The sequence below is a fragment of the Patella vulgata genome, chromosome 5 (genome assembly GCF_932274485.2).
Source record: "Patella vulgata chromosome 5, xgPatVulg1.2, whole genome shotgun sequence".
NCBI lineage: Eukaryota > Metazoa > Mollusca > Gastropoda > Patellidae > Patella > Patella vulgata.
In genome coordinates this window covers 16,785,231-16,807,913 of record NC_065883.2, presented here as the reverse complement: position 1 = coordinate 16,807,913, position 22,683 = coordinate 16,785,231, and the positions used below count along the sequence as shown (strand labels likewise).

The 22,683-nt window shown below is 32.3% G+C and overlaps 1 protein-coding gene across 1 annotated transcript in view; it reads right to left on the bottom strand.

The window, feature by feature from the left end:
* LOC126821533 (protein jagged-1) overlaps positions 1 to 22,683 on the bottom strand; it is a 68,477-nt gene that overhangs the window by 22,068 nt on the left and 23,726 nt on the right. The window contains exons 2-4 of the mRNA XM_050549980.2: positions 11,717 to 11,765; positions 2,962 to 3,216; positions 1,531 to 1,591 (exon numbers count right to left, since the gene is read on the bottom strand). Coding sequence (XP_050405937.1) covers positions 1,531 to 1,591; positions 2,962 to 3,216; positions 11,717 to 11,765 — 365 coding nt within the window. The remainder of the gene's footprint in view (positions 1 to 1,530; positions 1,592 to 2,961; positions 3,217 to 11,716; positions 11,766 to 22,683) is intronic.

The following is a 22,683-nucleotide window of genomic DNA, read 5'->3' as shown; positions in this document are numbered from 1 at the left end:
TCTACCTTTGATATTTCAATTCTATTTTCTAAACTAAAGGTTAATTAATCAATTTGAATATATCTATGCATGGATTAGGCCACAAAAACTTACGATATTGTCAGAAAAATGTACATCTGAGACTTTAAAGTGTCGTACCCATTGATTGAGAAAAATATGATAACGAGGTGAACTTGTTAAATAAAGTTATTGATATCTCGGTGATAATTATCTCAAGTTTAATATCAATATTCTAGGTTTCTTCGGGCAAACTTTTAACGACAAATATACAACATGTACAGTACTACAGGTTATTGACTGGTATAAGATTATTAACCAAACAACATCGATCTTATCTTATTTATCATCACAATATAGATTAATCTTACCAGTATTTATTGATCATTTACATGTTGATTCAATAATTGTAAATGTTTTGATTTTTTTATTTATCTTTTTTAGACTGAATAACAATAATTTTATGTTTACAGATCAATGTGACCCAGCAGAAGTCTACTGGTATTTCATTTTATAACAAATTCAACCTGATGTTGAGGCCAAATGAATGATGAGTTCTTTAGGGTCTTGATAGGCACCAGAGTGTGGAGAAGAAATTTTTTAGTTAAGACTTTAGAAATTAGAAGCAAAATATAAATAGCAAAAATTAAATTGGTTTAGCCTGACAAATGATGCTATAGTAATTGGGTTTCTTAAAAAGCTTATTATTTAAAAAATATCGTCTAAAGATGGTCTTAATGTTATGAGTTGCTAACGAATGACCTGACGCTGCACAGGTTAAAATTACTATAACTCGGAAACCAAAAGCGGTAGTCCAACACCACCTGGCCCACATTACTCCCTGGTCCGAACTACCCCTATACACCAAATTTCAGCCTTGGGACAGCCTTACTGTAGCCACCAACCCTGGACAGACAGGCAGACAGACAAATGTCGGTCACAAATATTAGTATAGATTAATTGTTGAGAGGGACAAACTCCAACAAAAGTTGCCTGACTATTATGTCCACACTACATTGATGACACCTAAATGTTACAACTCAAAACAAAAGACTCAAAGGTTATACTTGTCAATCCTTTCAAAATGTTTCACAGCCTCTGTCGGGATTTAGCAACTTGTTTGCTCATTTTTTAAAAATACTACTTTTTAAAAAGTCTAAATATTTAACAAATTTCTGCCAATGATGTAAATCAAGTGTTCCTCTTCTATCAAATTTTTAAAGACAGTAGCGATAAAGTCCTGAAAAATGTTTCTTTGAGTATATGAAGTGACACTCATTCTGTGCTCCTTGGCTATTGTAATCCCCCTCCTTCAAACATAAAACAATATCTGGATCTCTGTGTGACGGTATTAATACCAATATAGTTTATTTACTGCCACCCTGGGTACCTTAATTGTAATTCTGTTCCTCAACTTAGAACTTGGATTATCCCAAGAGTTTTTTCTGTAAATGATTACACAGGTCATCTAACCCACAATTACACCAAAATATTTAACATCAACAATGATTGGTTAATAATATATATACGTACCTACAATCACCTGGTCGCTCACATGAACCATGGACAGCATGACAACCTGTTCGACATATTGCTGAAAACACATGATCAAAAATACTTTTACATAAAGAAAATCAAATGAAATGACATGGGGGTTTAATGTCCTACTGTTCTGCTCCGACTGCACTAATGAAGACGACTTGACATAAAGAATAGCATCAAGTACATATATCAATAATAAATAACTTTACTTTTCTACACCAACTAAGCTAATAAAAATAAGTATATGTCATGCATTGTGCTAAGAAATTTTGACGTCAAAGTAGCTACTGTCAGGGTATTTTAAATGTGCTGCCAATGAAATATATATATAATGCTTGAGTGGCATTGAGCACATTTAAAAACACAACACAATTTATATGGAAAACAATCACATAGCACGACGTTTCGACAAGTATTCTCTTATTGTTTTCAAGCACTTTTCTATATAAATTGTGGGTTTTTTTTTTAAATATGTATATTTCCAGGACCGTCCTGCACCACTGTCTGGGGGATACCAGGATGGGAAATTCTGATGAAATTTCTCGGTCAAATCGGGGATCAAACCCAGGACCTCCTGGTTAGTGAGTCAGCGCCCTACCCACTTGGCCACAATTAATAATAGATAAGAGAGATTAACAGAAACTTTGCCTGGTACCATTTTAAAGCAATATCAGTATTTCTTGCTCTGAAGGTGTAAAATTGATGATTTATTTTCATGTCATATTACAGTACATCAAAAATCAATTAATTTAGATCCCAGATGTTTTAAATAATGGCTTTGAAATCAGTGTAGTGCTAGTTTATTATGTATAAGTAAGTAAGTATAAGTGAGTCCCAAAAGGTTAATATAACACACCTGTTGTAGCCAATCTATATTTATATAGTTAGATATGTAAATTGAGTATTAATAATAATATATTTATTATGTTATTGTCTGGAGTCTAGACCATTCAGTCAACCCTGATGATATCATATCATATCATGATCTATACATCAACACATACCAAATACAGTGGAAACCATTTTTTAATCCTAGTCATGACAAGCTGATATATTTTAATTTTACAAGCTTGAAAGTTTATAGATGACTTTTTCGTGTGTCTTTTGGTTTCTTCATGTCACTAGATTCCCTTTGTTTTGATACCAGTATTGGAAATTTAGCAAAATTTAGAGATTACTCATTCTATTCATCAGCATCTATAAATTTAATCCAATGTTTCTGATGTGCAGTTCACTGTTTTGCTAAAATTCCAGATTGTCTGGAATTTGACATACTGGCATTGTTTATAAAATTACAATATATTTTTGAAAAAGGAGTGCCATATGGTTCAGCATCAGAATCCCACTGACATATTTGCTTGTGTCACCAACAATATCACTCAGCTCAGTACCAGAACCAAACATTTCATACAATTAACATACCTGTTTCACACTCTTGTCCCATCCACCCATGTAAACACACTTTGTCACCATTAGAATCACATGTATAATGTCCGAATCGATCGTTGCGTGGACGACAAAACTTGGTACAGGTGGTGTTATAATAATGTTCGTCACAAACTACTCGTATTTTATAAACTAAATTAGCTGTTGGTCCTGTATGTGTTATCGTATGCCAATCTTGACCTGGCAGAATCATCCCAGAATGAGCTGCTCTCTCAATCAACGCATTTCCCTCTGAAATTAAAACAATAGTTTTATTATTTTTTTATTAGTCTGATTCGCTCATCACTGCTCCCAAACCCTACGTTAACATGTTTGCGATGTCACTGTCTCACAATTCAAAAGGTGATCACTGTACTTTATCACCTTTTGCAATTGCTTTGTTCTTTAAATTAGTGGAATTTGAAACCATAAGCCTATAATCTTGTGATTTTCCTGTTTTAAATTGCAAGATAGAAATAAGGTTTAACTTCCACTCAACACAAACTAGGTAATATTGGAAGTACTGTAATATGGCACATTGTTTAGTTGGGCATAGGGGTTTTTTGCAGTGGGGATAAACAGAGGACCCGATGCGGCCCTGCATTTCAAAAGCTACATGTACATGTACAAATAACATTTTAAAGAACATCAGAATCCAGCGTGTTTTATCTGAGCTTTAGACATTCAAAGCTCTGATTCCCTTGAATATAATCAACGGCTTTTTACATTATCATCTCAATTACTCACATTAAAAATCTAGAATTCAACAAAAAATGATATTACATCCCTGATTAAATCTCAATCAAATATTTAACTCCAGGCACAACTTCTAATTGAAATGAGAACTAATTTTCTATTATAAAATACTCAAGGGAGATGATGTCAGGCAAAACAGAGGAAAAGTGTAATATGAAGATTACATCATGGAGTTGAAATTCAATCTGAAGATTAATAAACAATTAATTCTATTAAAGCAGGTTGTTATTATGTCCTTGTTAATTACATACAAATGATTAATAGAATATTCACTATCAAGTAAAACAGTGGACTCTCACAACAAAAGTCATTTCAAATAGGACTCCAATAACTTTGTGTAAACTAGAGAAAGGCCAATTTTAGTCCTAAATTCATAATTTCATTTGTAACAAATCTGGCTGAATAATAAAAATCAGGAGAGTTCGGCTGAAAATAGTTATTTGGTGATGGGTTTTTTTTTTCGTTTTAGGTGGTGGGGGTGGTGTCCAGAACATTTAATGAGGTCGTTAGAGAGTAGGGTAGCCTATGTGCTTCAAACATCAGATAACAAGCATCCCATTTTACTCATAGGAGAAACAGTGGTTTATATTAGAAATTTATATCCAATCGCAATATTTTAAACATTCACCATAAATCACATGGAAATCAAATACAGATGCCTTTATGATTGCAAATGGCTACAACATTCATGCACAAGATTCTCCATGATAAATTTTCGAAAAAATTAAATCTTTGCATGAGAAACATATTTTAAAGGAATTACAATTTAAGCATACCTACACGATTATGTAAAATGTTAATAATAGAAATCTGATGTAGCACATTTCTTTACTGAAGGCCTCCACTTCTTAAAACCATGCAACAATTTACCAAAATGTAAAACTTATGCTCTATCAATTATAAACATTTTAACTAAAACAAAATACAAGTTTATTTTAGGAGAGTACCAAGTTTTTTCATAAAAATATCTACTTAACATCAAAGAAGTCATAAAAACTATATATACTGTTATAACTGAGAGAAGAAATACAGTTATAACGTCATCATGTTAAAAAATCTTTTCAATGTACTTAAGTTTATTTTACAATTTGTGTTTTTATCCTATTTTCGTCATAATTTCACTATCGTGTATAAATTCTAAACTAGTTCATTGTTATGTTCGTAGTTTTATTTTTAAACCATGATTTTTTTTCCATATTTTGAAACCTGGCCAACTGTTGGCGTGGAACCAGAAATGTGTTAAAGATAGATCTACACCTTGATAAAGAAACATGCAGTAGCCTTGATCTTATATCACATCTATGTCCTGAGGATGGGCCCCTCAAACTACAATCTCACCATTCCTTTTAGTTGATGAAGTAATTATTTGTCCAATTAATGGAAATCTGAGTCCAATATATCCCTCTTAAAAGGCTTTCTTTTATAATCTTGCCAGTTGGTCAATTTTTAACATTTATTTACCTCAGATTATCAAGATATTTTTTTAAAGAATATCGCATTATGATTACATTAATTTGTCTGCATTCCCTATTTTTTAATTATTTTTTGGGGAGATGGGGGCGTGTAATCTCTCACCAATGCAAGTAAATCCACCAAATTTACAATTCTCTAGTGTAGTGAAATTTTTAATTTCCATCCTTAAAAATAATATGGGAACCCCTCCTTAAATGTTTCATTTGTTTTTACTAAAACGGAGGAAGTACAAGTCTATACATTTTGCGGTATGTGGGATCTTCACATTCCATATAATTATATATCTACAGTGGAGTAGTATCCTGGGTAAACAGTGAGTAGCTTTTTGCGTCCAAGTGCTCTGTCACCCTCTCACTACACCACAGTACCCAAGGTACAGTTGACGTCATAGAAACTACCAAGAAATCGTTAGTTTACTTGCATAATTCTTTCTAAGACTATTGTATTGCAAGGAGAGGAGCATATTTTTAGAATCTGCCCAATAATGGCACCAGTATCATAGTTGGACTGCCTTCATCACAATCATTACAAAAATTTTAAGTCTGTTTCTGAATTATGAATTCTAAATAGGCCTACTTAATGAAATAGAAAACTTATGCTTAACTTCTACTCAGTGGAATCAATTCTTTTTATAACTAATTTCCACTTTATTAATTCACAATGTCCACAGAGGGAGGGAATCAGATAAAATACTCATCTTGCATAGGTGACAAATATATGATAGTGGTGTGATGCTTTAGACAGCATATGTATATGCGACAAAAAAAAAGAAAATTACAGCATCAAATTTCATCCATGAAGTGCAACGTCCCTTTAATTGTGAGATGATTTCAACAGAGTGCATTTAAGCAGTTTAGCGTGAAACTACCTGATTCTGTTCCAAAACTTGTTGAATGAAACTCACAGTATGCACAAGATAAACAGATTACCAGCATTATCCTATATTACTCAATTCATTCTTCTTATAATTTCATTACTTTTATCACAAGATAAAAATAAAACTCTCCAAATATATGAGGGGTATTTTATTTCAATTTTTTTATATTTATCAAACTTTTTTTCTCTAAATTCTAAGAAATTAATTATTATGAATGCAATAAATCTTAAAAACTTAACCTCATTCTGAGAGTAACACAAATTAATTTCATTTCTATGATGGCACATTTCTATGATGGTAAAATCAAACAATCTGAATGTTTAAAACATCTAGATATTTGTGTGCATCACAAACAATTACGAGGTTAGTATATACTGCAATTCAGATGCTTAAGTTAAACTGGTTTAAACGCAGAGGCTATCTTTAAGCTAGCTTAACTTTGCCATCCAAAAGTAATGGTGGGCGAAATAAACCAGTTTAAACACTCCAACTCCTTACCGGTCTTTGAAAAGGTTTTTATTAAAAGGCTGGCTTATCTTGGCCCCATGTACATGTAATTTACACTAACCCAGTGGTTCTTTACCTTATTATGTGCTCGTACCTCTTGAGTTTTCATAATATCTCCCCATACCCCTTGTCTAAAATGACTTACGGAAATAAATGAAATATAATAATGGATAAGTTTTAAGTTTAGTTATATGCGTTGAATACAAATATACTGAATACATAAACAGTCTTTCAAGTACAACTGTACTTACACAGTACACCAACAATCAGACATATATATATATTACTAATCTATACAATATTAAATTTGATACTATATCTTGTACCCCCAGTTAATAACCAATGCTTTAACCGTTTACAGACAAGATAAACAAGCCAACAGTGAGGCTGATGTCCCCCGCCGAAATAGGAAAATAATTAGAGGACACATATAAATTTATCACAAATTATCTTTTACAAAGTATTGAACAATCAAACAGTATATCTTTACTTATAGTCTAAGCATACAATGTTTTTGATGGAATAATTATAGCATATTAAGGGGAAAACATGCTCTATGCCTACAGATCTAGAGTTTGGTTGTATCAACGGGTCTATTTTCCATCTTGCTGCAAGTTGTGCAAAGTTCACTGTTTTCTTTCTGTCATTAAATGTCAATTCATTATTGCATACTACATATTTAATTAATTTATAATAGTTTCTTTTTCAATTTGTAAGCGGAAAATGCTCATCTTCGAACTCCATCAAGGCATTGACCTAATCAACACATACACCAAGTTTGAACATTCTATCCCAATTAGGAAGAGAGTTATCGTGTCCCAAAGCATCAACCAATCAAATTGCTTATCTCTGCTTACCCTAAGCGGAAAATGCTCATCTTCGAACTCCATCAAGGCATTGACCTAATAAACACATACACCAAGTTTGAACATTCTAGCTCAATTAGGAAGAGAGTTATTGTGTCCCAAAAAGTGTGACGGACAGACAGACGGACAGACAGACAGACGGACGAACCCATTTTAATAGTCCCCTGCTTTCTTCGAAAGGCGGGGGACAAAAACGTTAACCTGGTTTGGCTCATAGTAGATGTGAATGCTACACTCCACTGGCTTAAAACACCAGCTATTTTAAACTAGCTTAAATATAGGCATCTGCATGAACAGACTATAACAATATTTTAATATCTACAATGAGATAATTCAACTTCTCTAGTCCATTAAATTTATATTGAATTCTATTTGTAATAAATGTGTACCGGTACAATAAACAGCAAGTAGATATTTCTAATAAATCTGTACAACAAGTAGATATTTCTTATAAATCTGTACAACAAGTAGATATTTCTAATAAATCTGTACAACAAGTAGATATTTCTTATAAATCTGTACAGCAAGTAGATATTTCTAATAAATATGTACAACAAGTAGATATTTCTAAGTAAACATATGAGTTAGGGTCAATGATAAAAACAGACAACAAATTTCTCAAAGCTTAAAATAAAAATTCAAAACTTGTTTACCATAGCACACAGATATATTTAATAATATTGACATTAGTTTAACAAAAATATTGCTTCATCGTTTCTTATAGCATATGGTACTGTGATCTACGGAACATTATTTTGTAATGTATCCCACATCAATTTGAAATTTTGTATTTTGGGAACACTTATAAAATTTTTGCTTCCTCTTGCAGCACACTTGGAATTTCAGATTGTGCTCTATAAAGGGATATAAACTGTACTTGAAATTCAATCCTGGTTTTATTTCGTCCTTGAAGAGGCATTCTACAAGATCTAAAACTATCTATTGCATATCTTTTTTTCCTGGCTTCAAATGTTACATAAATTATTATTTATGCATTTATTCACATGAAAAGCCCATAATCAACGATTTATACCATTAATTGGCTTAGATATTGAGTGGATTAGACAATGTCCACCATATCTACCTTAAAACGATAGTATGGCAGTTTATTATCGTGGCGTTAGTATAAGTAATTGACAATCTGAAATATGATTTGGCAATCAGCAATCATCAGGCTATTTCTTGTCAAAACTTTAGCATATAGTAATTTGAATGAAATTTTCAATATACTCATTTTCCATTATCTTTTTTTGAACTATTATAGCAAGAATGGCCAGTTCTTTAACTAAATCTTACATAATGCATCTTTAATTTCAAGTATAATTACAACAGAATAAAGTCGTTTTACTATTAAAATTTCTCAGCGGATGTTTTAATCTAATTCTATACTTTTGGATGAATCAAATATTCAAAATCAGATTTAGATAGATCTTTTTAGAAATGTAATGTACTGAACACCTTGATTGAATTCTTCAGTTCCACAGAGAAACCTGTTACAAAGATTTAACCACTACATAGAGCTACTGAAGCTACACTATAAAATTTATGGCAAACCGTTTTGTTATAAATGTGTTACAAGCATATGGTAGCATCACACATTGTAAAACGGATCATATATTTTTTACGACTCTTACAAGTTCTAGACATTCAATATAATTATGTGTTTTAATGATTTTCATGTTTTCTGATAAAGTCATGATATCAAGTTATGGTCAAGGTAGTGCTGTGGTATTAGTCTCTTCATTTTTTTCTATGCCAGAAATATCAAAACAGTCTGGGAAATATAATCTGCTTTGGTTAGTAAATTGATAAAATATTAGAGATTAGATTGGAGAGAGAGAGAGAGAGAGAGAGAGAGAGAGATATGGGGTTTAAGTCCACTTGACAGACACAAACTAGGTCATTTTGGTACTAACATATGGTTAAATTTTATTTCAATATTTGCTTGTGCATAGGGGTATTTTAGCAGTGGGAGCAAACCAGAGCACCCAGAGAAAACCCACGAGGTAGAATGGAATGGAATATGGATTAAAGTTTTGTCAACAAAATACTTTGGTCATTCCGAGACCAAAGTATGATAAAATAGTTTTCATTTCTATGCTTGTGTGTGCAATGCTAGGAGAAGAATTCTGCGGGGACAGCGACATTTCCACCAATTCATTTTCAAACTCCACTTATAGATACAATAACTCCAAAATGAAACTAAAATTAGTAAACAGACTTCAGCTTAATCTTTCAAAATAAAACATTTAATCTTATCCCATCACTAGTAAAACAGTTCAGATAAAAACAATAAGACAAGACAAAACTTTTCTTTTTAATATACACTAACACCAGACTGAATGCTGACTTCTTTATTGCTCATACTGGGATTCAACCCTGGGACATTCTAGCCGAGAGTCCAGTGACAATGCCCTAACAGTTTGAGTAACATGAAACCACTTTCGAGATCTTGTTCCCTCCACACAAATCTTGAGTACATCACTGTTTTACTCTTTTTTGTATTGACTTTTAAACACTAATTTTTTTAGTTACAAGTTATTTTATTGTAAATTTTATTAATTACAAGTGGATGGGGACCACTGCAGAATCCTAAATTGGGCAGCATATGGGCAGTCGTTCCTTCTGGTTAAAGCAACCTTTCAGTACTGTAGGGCAGAAACATTAATCAGTTAATGTAACTCACTTCTAGCTCAGTTAGACAGTAATATTAAGTCTCAAGCAACAGATGGACATTAATTAACACTGACCACTCATTATTACTACAATAGGTGGCTAATTGTTAACAGACCTGTTGATAGTTTGATTTAATTGAAAGGTGATATCTTTATCAAATCTACATCTCTCTCAATGTGAATGGATTAATATTTAAATATAAATACCATCAGGGCTGTCTTGTCTCAATATCACCCTTGGTAGAAGTGGACGTTAAACGTCAGGACTGACCGAACAAGGTTGTCTTATGACATGGATACACAAGGCAGTTGGGGGGCCAAGACAGAACTTCAATGTTATAGTCGAAAAAATGGCTTCGTGTTAATAATACAATCAAAGAATAGAATAACAGATGACAGCCCTTATATCTAATTCTCTGTACATTTCAACTTAGATTCAAGGATTTTAAGCAGGGAGGTCACAGAAATTTCAAATCTCCATATTGTGGTGGTGGTGGTGTAAAAATTTTCTAGAGCCAAAGACGCAAAATCTATGACAGGGTGTCTGGGTGGACTCCCCCAGAAAATTTGGAAAAATGAAACGCTGTAGATGCCATTTCCAACCAGACCCCGTAAATCGAGTCTAAGCAGGGTTGGGCCTCTGGATCCTACACCTAAAGGAAATACAACTCAAGTATGGAATGGTTTAGGGCCTAACTCCATGTACAACGGATTATGAGAAACATCAATCAATGCTCACCCAGTGACCAGATGTTAATAGAGAGAGAAGTGTTTAGACCCTCACTGGTTTAATAAAGTGTAAGTTGACCTCACGATTGTCAAGGTGAGGAATACAACTAATGAGCTGCTAGTCAATTAAATCTCAGAAAAAACCCTGATAAATTCCAATCAAAAGACAATTAAGATAGACTGACCATTTGTTAAGTGAAGTGTTAAATGATGTGATGAGTGTTATGGTGATGATCAGTTACAAATCAATTAAATCTCTTCTTTAACTTCCACAGTTTACTCACCCAGGTCATCCTCTTATCAACCCTAGTCACTCATAAATTTCACACTTAATATAATTTTCAGGACACTTCATACAAATCAACATATATTATATAGCTTTTGAGGCCAGATACCAGACCCTATCCACCACACACATTGACTACATAACACATACAGTTTTTTTTTAATTTGAAGATGCACTACCAAAAGCTAGGGTAATTTACAATATTGTAACTCTGTTCTACCCCTGCATACATCTCTATACGACTCCGGCAAAAGCGAAATCCTCTCCCCCAACCCTTGAACTCACCATTAGGAACTTCTTCAGGAAGCATAATGGAGAAACTCCCCTTATTGTGTCATTCCATATGAGTGATATGAACAACATTATTGTTATTATGTATTTTTCAAATTTTCCCAATTAGGTATTTTCCAAATTATTAGGTATTTTCCAAATTATTAGGTATTTTTCAAATTATTATGTTTTATTTGGAAGCTGCACTTGTCTTAGATTCTTGTGTTTTGCCCCTTGCAGATACATAATCCCAGATCAAAACCCCTATATAAGTTTGTAGGACTACATTCCAACTTCAAAAAAATGGTCTTACCCCTTCCTCCATCTTCATCCCATGCCTCCACCATCAGTGTATACGACCTCTGAAAATATACAAATAAGATAATGTTTAAAACCTTTTAAGAATTATTTATATACCTGAGACTCTCCCTTTTTTTCCTATTTAAAATTATTTCATGCTACCAATAAGTTACAGGCTAAGAGCTAATTAAGGAAAAGGACTGCACACTGGTAACTACTATTACAGCTTCGTAAATAATAAAGTAGACAGGCTTCAAATCTATGGAAATAATAGTTATCTCATGATACAGAACTAATTTGACCGGCTCTTTTGGCAGTTTTGTTTCTTTGAATGATCAGAGAGTACATGTATTAATCATATCGTTGCCAGAATTATCCATAATGATGTCGATTGACATCTCAATTACGTCACTTATTGAAGTGATCTGCTAATTCAAGTCTGTAACACAGACTTGCCTTCTGTCGACTATACAAAGTCAATTTCGGCATAATTTTGACCAGAACTGAACAGTAAATCCCATCACTATGCAAAAGGTACAATCCTTTACAGCAGCATGATAAACGAAACAAAAATAAACGAACTATTAATAATTTCACTAAGGTTTTGTCTTATAATATGGGTTAATGGTTTGATAAATCTTTTGATAGCTTTTAATTTAGTCTACTGGTACTCAATTTAATGTCTCTTTTTTTTTAAAAAAAAAAAAGATAATGGCAGGTATGGGAAATATTGTTTACACTGTTTTTTTTAAGTATGCACCTATATGACATTGTACTTGATGAACTTATACAGAGATATTATAACAAACTAGGAGTGTTCGTTCTATGGAAAATCTATTATCTTTTAATATTCCAGCTACCATATTTTAGTTGTTATATTAGTTAATAATGTTGTAATAATGGTGTTTCCAAAGTGGATAAAGATAACTGTACTTTTAATTTTTCTCATTGTTTATTCTTAAAGCATTTTAAATTATAACAATAGACAATAAAACTTTTTTTTATAAAAAAATAGTTTTTATGAGAAACTAATAACTATTATCAATCTTTATATGCAATAAAGTGAACAAAGGTTGTTATTTTACGTTCTTTATGATCGATCAATATCATAAAAATATATTTCTTAAAAACATGTAATAAATCTTGACAAGCCAAAAGAAGTATTTCTGGCCACTAGCACTGGTTTGCTACGATCCTTCTTCTCATCAGATTTCCAGAATAAATCATCTCTAATATTGATTCACAGTATGGAACTTTATAAATTTCAGGTTCCCATTTAGAACATATTCCTGAAGTAATGGCCTGAGAAATCCCTCTCTGGCCATTGCTTGATTAGCTTCTGATACTTGTGCTTTTGAGGGAGTGTGTCTATTCTTCCTGTTCAATCAAATCTATCCCCAAGCACAGCAACATGATAGCCCTTCTTTTAATCAGGAGCCTTCCCTAAAACTTTGGACAGTGATTTAAGGTATTAAAATTGGTGAAAGTGTTTTTCGTCTCAAAACAGTATTGTTTACATTATATCCGTGTTGATAGCCTCGTTTGTCACACAATTAGTTTTTCTGCAATATTCTGCTATGCACTGGTTAAATGAGCATAATAAAATCGTGAGTCATGACGTAACGTTATGTAAACATATTTGGTCCATTTTGGTGCTCTGTTTGGTATTGTTACGCAGTTACCTATTGGTTGTTAATCGGACTATTGACCAGTCATAATTTAGAACAAGAATTTGCTTTCTTTACAGCAGTAAGTAGTGGGATTAGCTCTAATCAAACGAAACACTGCGAGGAGTATGCATTTAGAAGTGCAAAGAACAGGTCAGATATAAGAGATGGAAATGAAATTAACTGTTTTGACAGTGATTGTTTGATGTTATAGATGCACCACTGACACTCATATTTCCTACCTGAAACCAACAATTTCCTCAAAAGGTGATCAAATGGACATGCTCGAAGATATAGCTGAAGCTAGTAATTATAACTCATTCAGAAGGTCAAGATAAGTCAGCTTGGGACTATTTAGAAGTTCAAGGTAAGTCAGCTTGGAAACAGGTGTGATTAAACTGGTTTAGTTGCCCCACCTTAATTCACACAACAAATCCGACAAATTTAGTTGCCCCACCTTTATTCAGACAACAAATTCGACAAAGTTAATGTAGCTCAACAATTTCCTGGGTTTGTAAACCAGCTCAACTTAAAGTAGCTAATTTAAGTCTCTAACTCAATATCATCCAAAATCTTCGACATTGAAAACACAAATTATTTGTCAATTTAAATCAACATTGATGTTGTGATCGTACCGGGAAAATATGGGCTTCTGATATCCAATATTTAAGACAAAATAAACATTTTACCGTTGGTATACGAATCGTGTACCATAATGCGTTATTCTAACAAGGGACTCGAAGAATGAGGCTAGACATTCAACAAGTCATGTCAAACGGTGACGGCATATTCATATCGTGAGAGTATGCCCAATAAATACTATGTAGACTAGAATAACCACACGCTAGAGATTTTCATTCGATTGAGACTTCTGACATATTTCGCCGAACGTAACTGATTTGATATTGGAGTAAAAATGGAAACGATTGAATGTAAATCAGTTTATATATATATTCCTATTACATTATCATATGCGTTACGACCCATTTGTGTCAATTTCTGGGTCCAAAATTTTAGCGATTTAGCTCCTTTAAAGAAGCATTATACAAGAGCTAAATGTGCCTATTGTCAGTCTTTGATTTGGATTCAAATGTTATATAAATCATTAAACATACATTAGGCAAGAGCTAACTCTACCTATTGCAGGTCTTTCTTTAGGCCTGAAATGTTATATAAATTATTATTGAGACATTAATTGACTTACCAAGACCATAATAAACTCTCAATGCAATCGGATGCCTGCAATATTTAGTAGATTTAAATACGTTTTGTGTTGGATGCAGTTACCATAAAAATGGATAATCGAAACTTTGTTAATTATTGTAAAAACCGTAGTAATGACAATTGAGGCTAGCCTATAATTGTATCGCTATCTAGGCTCAGAGTGAAGTAATTTGACTGAAATTTTCATCATATTCTCTTTTCATTATCTGTTTTTTAACTATTATAGCAAGAACTGTCAGCTCTTTATGTAACCTTACCCAATGCCGCTTTAATTAGACATTTATTCACATGAAAAGCCCATAATTGACTCTCTAGAACATCAATTAAAACACAATCACATTTAATAATTTATCTAAAAATTGATAATCAAGACTTTGTTTATATTGTGAAAACTTAAACACTCATAACTTTGCTCAGAAAAAAGTAATTTGACTGGAATTTTCATGTATACACTTTTCATTATCTTTTTTTGAACTAATATAGCATACACAACCAGCAGTTTAACTAAATCTTAAATAATGCACCTTTAAGCATCTGAATGGCTTAAATATCCATGTATTCCTACTGATACACTTAAATCGATCTGTACCGCTAGCCACAACTGGTGAAAGAATAGGTAACTATAAAGTTTTCCTTTCACTGTACCCAAAAATAAGCCTTTCTTGTGCAATATGTTTACCTATCAATGTATATTTCAAAACCATCATTTTATTTTTCATTATATATTGTATAAATCTACATGTAGGTAAAAGGTAGAGTTATTTATATATTATTGGTAGGTATATACATGAGGTAATGTGTTATTTGATGTAAAGGTGATAGCAGAAACTCTCACAGCTATCGTATTACATAAGTTTGTTTTTACACTCATCAACAGTAGTAACTGGTATATTTCAAGATGTCGTAAAACCAAAACCATATGATAACATTTATTGTTACATTCCCAGTAGTATAGTATTTTTTGTGTATGTATATTGCTGTGTTGTTATATTTTCTTACAATGTGATAATGATAAACATTATTGTTATTTTTCTTACAATATGATAATAATATACCTTAAATTACTTGTTATTAATAATTAATATTATTTATTATTTCATTCATTTATCAGGTGCCCAAAATCCAGTTAAAAGCTGCTCGATAGCGCCAATATAGCAATTGTCTTAGTTCTTTTGTACTTCTCAGATCCAGTTAATCTACTGAAAGGGTATGGGTCTCATAGTATTGGTGTATATCATACATGAGGCAGAGCATGCTTACTACTCCTAGAAAACCTGCTATCACTATCTCCTGTGCAAAATTTGTTACTGGGTAGAATCAACTATGCTTGATCACTGGTGTAGTTCAAACTTCTTACCAAAATAAAGTTTGCAATAAATCATATGTTTCATGGATTTTGACTATGATAAAAATGAAATGCGGTTTAACGCCCTACTGTTTTGCTCCGAACTGGGCTAATGAAGACGGGCATACGCCATACAGTGTGCTATGAGGGGAATTTTGCCCGGACAGCGGCACTAAGGCCTACTCCTATATCGAATTCCAACTGCCAAGGGATCTTTTACGTGCATGCCAATGTGTACACATCCGAACGACTAGACAGCTTTCCTTGTCAGCCCCTCCGTCCTGCATGACTATGATAAAAGTGCCAATGAACCCAGTTGTCTTGTTTTTTGTCCTTATCACAATTACAATGGTACTGGGATTAATTTGATTGGTCGGTGTTTAGCACATGCTTGCACGATAGTGGTATCGCATTTGTAAATGTGGTTGATCTCCCACCCCACCCCCCCTTTAAGCATTAAGTGCAGGTTCCACCTCCTCCACTGCCCGACTTATTACATTCACAAACCATATGCCCAACACCCTACCCACCCCTACTTAATCAAATGGGTGTATATAATTGTTATATTAATTTATCATTGATAATATATCACATTAATAAAAAGCATACTTTTTGATTGATAACATCCTTTATTAATCGTGAGGAGTAAGAATTACTGACACAAAATGGATTTATCAATGAATTTACATTTTAATCTTAAGATTTCTGTCTTCATTATCATTCCTTTTGACAGTTATTGAAGATCTAAATTACCGGAGGCAACAATCGAACTGATTTAAATTGCTTGGAATAAGTTATTAAAAACATTTTAAAGACTTCAAATTTAATTGCCTCATCAAGTATGAACAAACAACAAATGCACTAGCTACTACCAATTAAAAAAAAAATCTCTATTACAAAATTGCAGTGATGAAACCAAGATTTTCCAGTAATTATTTTAAAAATTCTCAGCAATTTAGAGTAAAACCTGTGCAATTATGTGGATGGTCTTTGTGAATATTCATCACATTTGTATCAGAGTTATAGCCCTTTGAAAACTGTTTCTTTTGCCCTTCTTAGGGCAGAAAGAGGGTTTTTTTGTTAGCTGCAAACCATGTTAATTCTTTGGTCAAAGTTGAAAGCAGTAACACAGAATTTTTTTAAGGAGCTAAATCACTATTCTTTGGCACCTAGAAATGGACACTAGATGGGTCGCAACGCATGTAATATCAATGTATATAAACTGATTTACATTTAATTGTTTCGACGAAATTCGCGAAGAGTCTGAATTGAATGGCAGTCTTTGACGTCTGGTTATTCCTGTCTACACTGGTAGTATTCTCTTACCTATAGGCTATGTTTAGCCTTGTTTATCAAGTTGCTTTATACAACTGACGCTCAAAAGCATTCTGGCACACAATTTGTGTTCCAATTTTAAAATTTTCATTTTGTCTTAAATATTGGATATCAAAAGCCCAACTTTTCAAGGCAAGATAATAACATCAAAGTTGATTTAAATAGACCAATAAGTCGTGTTTGCAATGTCAAAGACTGTGGATGATATTGAGTTAAAGACTTAGCTCCTTCTGATAGTTATGATATAATGGCTATATGTAGGCTATAGTTAATATACGTGTAAAACAAATCTATAACAATTCTTGCATGAACAGAAATTCATCAAAGTTAATGTCCATAAATAAGGGTTGTACTTGGACAGCCTCTATACAACAATTCAAATGAAATAACAAAAATTTATTTCTTAAGACATCAAAAATTCTCTTTCTGTTGAACATCAATGGAATACTACAAGCTGTGAGTGACTATTCATCTATTGATCAATCTGTAGTTAAAGATGAAAACTTAATTAAACACAATAAAAATAATTTATTATTATTATATTATCCTATACATATGGCATGTTCTCACATAGAAATATAGATTATCTGACTTGTCAATAGTTAATACCATCATTACAATACGAGCACTACAATACGTGGTTAATTTCATATCAAGGTATTTAATCAGATGATTTTATTTCTAGAAAAATGACCACCTGAAAATCTGCTCGTCGGTCAATTTGTATTAATGAACACATTATTTGCTTTTATCAACATATTTATTAGTTAAAGACTCAATTTATTCAATGGCTGTACACTAAATCTCAAATATAAAATTAAATTATAACTGATCAGCCAAGTTTCTTCTTTAAAAACGTTTTTATCCCTTATTCCTTTATTTTTTAAAACTATTGAATGTCATTTTCATTTTTCAGACAAAATCCTTATTTCTTACAGATTTTAATCGACCTTAAATTTAATTAAGAAAGCAAAACAAATATATCAACGGTGGATAATCTCCCGGCCTGGATATAATCAGATTAAAAAGAGGCTCATCAAAAGATTTTACCCTACACTTACATGTATAGGTCAGTCAGTCAGTCAGTAGGGCTTAATGTCTGCTTCCACCTAAGGTAATATCACAGACAAGTGTTTAATGGGAAACTTGAAAGGGGAGCCAAACAAGTGGTGTTGTTTGCATAGTCACATATTGGTGGTGCTGGCTTGTTTATATCCCTGACAGAGAATAACAAATGTTGCCAAATTTTCAAGAACTGACATTTCTATTACAGTTTAAACTTTTAAAATATTATATAGTTTGCAAAAGATTAAAAATCTCTCAAATGACAAACAGTGACTTCAATAAATATTATATTGTATTTCCAAAACAGATTTCTAAATTTGAACTTTGTCCGTTTGAGCAAAGCCAGAAGTGAGAGCCCTGCTTTGGCTGTTGTTAATATAACCATCATGGTGCAGGTCTTAATATGATGTTGATGAAGATGTCTGACCTACCAAGTAGGTTGGTATGACCTCTGTCTCATAGAGGGGTCATCTAGGGTTAAATGACCACTTGGTCAGTCTGATCATCAAAGAAAACTAGTATTATCAAGTAATTGGACATTAAGTGGACAGTTATCATCAGTAATTCAATCAGTCAATCAAACAAAATCACTTGATTTCATCTGGCTTTGACTGTACAAACTTATAGCTAATATAATTGTGAAAAGTTAATATTATCAAAAATCTTAACCATTTTTTCAGGACAATATTGCACTTTTAGTTCCCTTTGCAGTGGGGTTTTTCTTGACAAAAATGTAAGAAAAGGTAAAAAAAAATATTTTGCACTGCTCCGCTTGGCAAGAATCTACTTTGAAACTGCCCATTTAAAAAATCCTGTCTTCACCCCTGAGGCTTATTAACTGTAAACATCTGTGAAATCAATAATTTGCATATACGTAACACGTCTAAGGACATACCCAATGGACTTCAGTAGACTATGTTAATAATTTGAACAAATACAATATTGAGATACGCTCGTATCATGAATTTTCTAAAAACAAAAATCAATATTTGCTTTGCAATCAAAATAACTACTTTAATAAAATGAATAATTAATATTTGCTAAAACTTATATCTTAATCATGAAAATTTAATATCATTTGCCTCGCAGTATGTTGTGTCCATAATCTGTTCAGCTGGTGACAAACTAACTGATCAATGATTGACACCTGTCAATCTTTACATTATTAATAAGACATCATGGTGGGAATTTTCTAAATAGAGATACTGACCTTACCCTGGCTGCAAGGACATTCATCAAAAAAAAAAAATTCTAAAAATAATTCAAATGCAAAATTTCTGTGAGTAAATTTCCATAGTTCGCAACAAGAAACTTTCTTTTCCCTAACAATCCATTTAAAAAAAATTTGTAAATTCTAAGTTACAGATAATTTCTTTTTATAGTATCTCCAAATATCTTAATATATTTTTCTACAAAATATATGTATGGTACATGTAGTAGCCTACAATACCTCTATTTTTTTCTTAAGACAGATTTTCTTCTTTTTTTAAAAAAAAATTGTTTAAACATAAAAACCCTTTAAACCGAAATCAAAACTAATTTTCAAAGTTCAACTAAACCATTTAGAAAATGCTATAATGGAAGAATTCTTGTACAAGGCTAATTTCTTTAAACGTGCAAAATTTATTGGCATCTTTTAACAATATAATTGAGTGAAGAAAATCGTAAACTGAGATGAACTATGTGTTTAGAAAGAAGGCTTGTCATTGGTCGGTTTTTACAATTGAACATCTGGTTCTTAGAAAATCAATAACGCTGTCAAAAATCAACCCTGGATCCCGTTTTGTAATACAATTGGTTTTTCTTTTGTAAATATTGTTGGAATTGATAAATTAGCTCTCTTTTTCACTCTTTCATATTCAAGATTAATATTTCCTCGTTGTCACGACTGTAAATATTGCTGTAAAACAGGAATAAACACCTCCCTTTCTTCTTCATCACATGACAACGGAATTTAAATCATCATTAAATTACCATCATGTGATGCATGTCAAGCAAATTGAATATGAAACAAGTTTTAATAATGGTTTATGACATTCCTTTATATTGAGTTCATTTGAGAACAAAAATAAAAGAATATACTTTCAATGTAAAGAAAGGGGAGAAGCACAACTTTAAAAGAGAATTCCCTATTAGGCTCATAATTTTTTTTAAAAAATGCAGTTATGAAAAAATCAATGCATTTTTTTTTCACCAGTTTTGGGGGTTTTTTCAATAAAATCTTAAATATATCCATTTTATACTATACATGTACCTTTAATTTAAAAAGTGAGAAATTTTTGTAGGCAAAAACTTGGATAAAGAAATCTGCCTATCAGTCTCTAACTGCCTAACAGTTTTGTTCATGATAATTAAACTGCACAATAATTTTTATTAATGATAAAATTGAATATTCTATTCTCTTCGCATGCACTACCATGTTATCTCTTCAGATGTTGGGGTCTATTTCAGGTGAAATTAAACAAAATTTTGTTACCAGTAGTTACCTTCTCTATATACTGTTGCTATTGTTTCGTTAAGCTGGATAGGGAAGAAATACCAATGCACTTTATAAAAACTACTATTACTAATATAGAGTTAATTTCTGCTTCCACAGTGGATGATATCACAGACAAATTTTTCCAACGGGTTGTCTTGATCCAAAACAATAAAGGTATAGTCGTTTCAATTGAGATTTAATGGGGGTGGGCACGTTGTCACCCTCGCATTGATCTAGACAGGTTTTGATACATAAAAAGTCAGGCGTTAACTGGCAGTGGGGCGCTAAGGGCCCTGATTGTTATTTTTCCTACAACCTAGTGCAATGCTGCTGGGTACGGTCTCGCGAGGCTCAGAGATTGAATCAGAAAAGTAAAGATCATCTGTTCTATACATACATGCAAAATCAGCTTATAGTACATGAGAACGCTAATCAAGCTATCCCATCATTCTTAAATCAGCTTATAGTACATGTGACCATTACACTATCCCTGTCATTCTTAAATTAGCATATAGTAAATGTGAACACTACACTATCCCTTCATTCTTAAACTAGCTTGTATATGTAAGGCTGTCTGAACTGCATGTTTGTTTCAAGATAAACAATCTGATATAATCTTTCAAAATGAAAAGAACTCCAAAATCAGTCTTGGTTATAAAAAAAAGAAGAATATAAATTGATGGGTTTTTTGGTTTGTGTAAACTTGATGGAGCTTGATCTGTTGTCTTTTGTCTGCTGAACAAGACAATTAAAAGGTCAGAATCAAGACTCCTTAACTCTTGTAATTTGACCCTTCATTTCAGGTCAATTGACCAAACACAAACTCACAAGTTGCCTGTTGACATGGGTCCACTTGAAGATCGAGCAAGTAAAAAAGCTATCTTGAAACAATGAAGATACTAGATTTCAACACAACTTCTGCCAACCCAATAATCTTCTGTGTCAATACCACGCGCATCAAACGGCTCATTTTTTGGGTTGTCAAGAGTCAAGTTGTAGAATGAAGTGTTACTATTAGATGAAATATTTAGTTAACGAACACCCAATAAGGGAACAATCAATCTTCTGAACGATCGATGGTCCACGGTGACCATAGCACTGTTGTAGAAAGAATGAAATCAACTTGTTCAAATAGTACTACCCAATGTTACAAAAACAAAACTACTTTTCACTATACTGTGACACAATCACAAAATCAACTGCTGTATTTTCTATAGCTTCAATCAGTTCAATCGTTCTTTAATGATATTCCAATATTTTACAACACAGTTTTATATATTTTATGACAAATAATTTGTGATTAACAAATTTCAAATTTATATACACTCAAAGTCGGACAAATTTATGAATGAATAAAAATAAAACATCCTTAATCATTGAACCTAATACAGCTTTAAATATAAAATAAATTATTATTTAAGAATGAATACAAATAAAACACCCCTCACTGAACATAATACAGCTTTAAATACAAAAATATTCTTATTTAAGAATAAATACAAATAAAACACCCTTAATCATTGAACATAATATAGCTTTAAATACAAAATAATCCTTACTTATGAATAGATACAAACAAGCCAACAGTGAGGCTGATGTCCCTCACCTAAAGCCCAAAATATATAGATGACACATATCAATTAATTGCACATTTACATGTATCTTTTTCAAAAGTATCAAGTCATCAAACTGATTATCAACTATACACTAAATTTCATCACTCTCTATCAGATAGAATCAAACTTATCTTGTCCCAAAGCATCGACCAATGAAATTGCTTAGCTCTGCTTAGCTTTAAAGGAAAATGTTAATCACTGAATTGAGTCAAGACAATCACCTAATGAACATTTACATCAAGTTTAAAC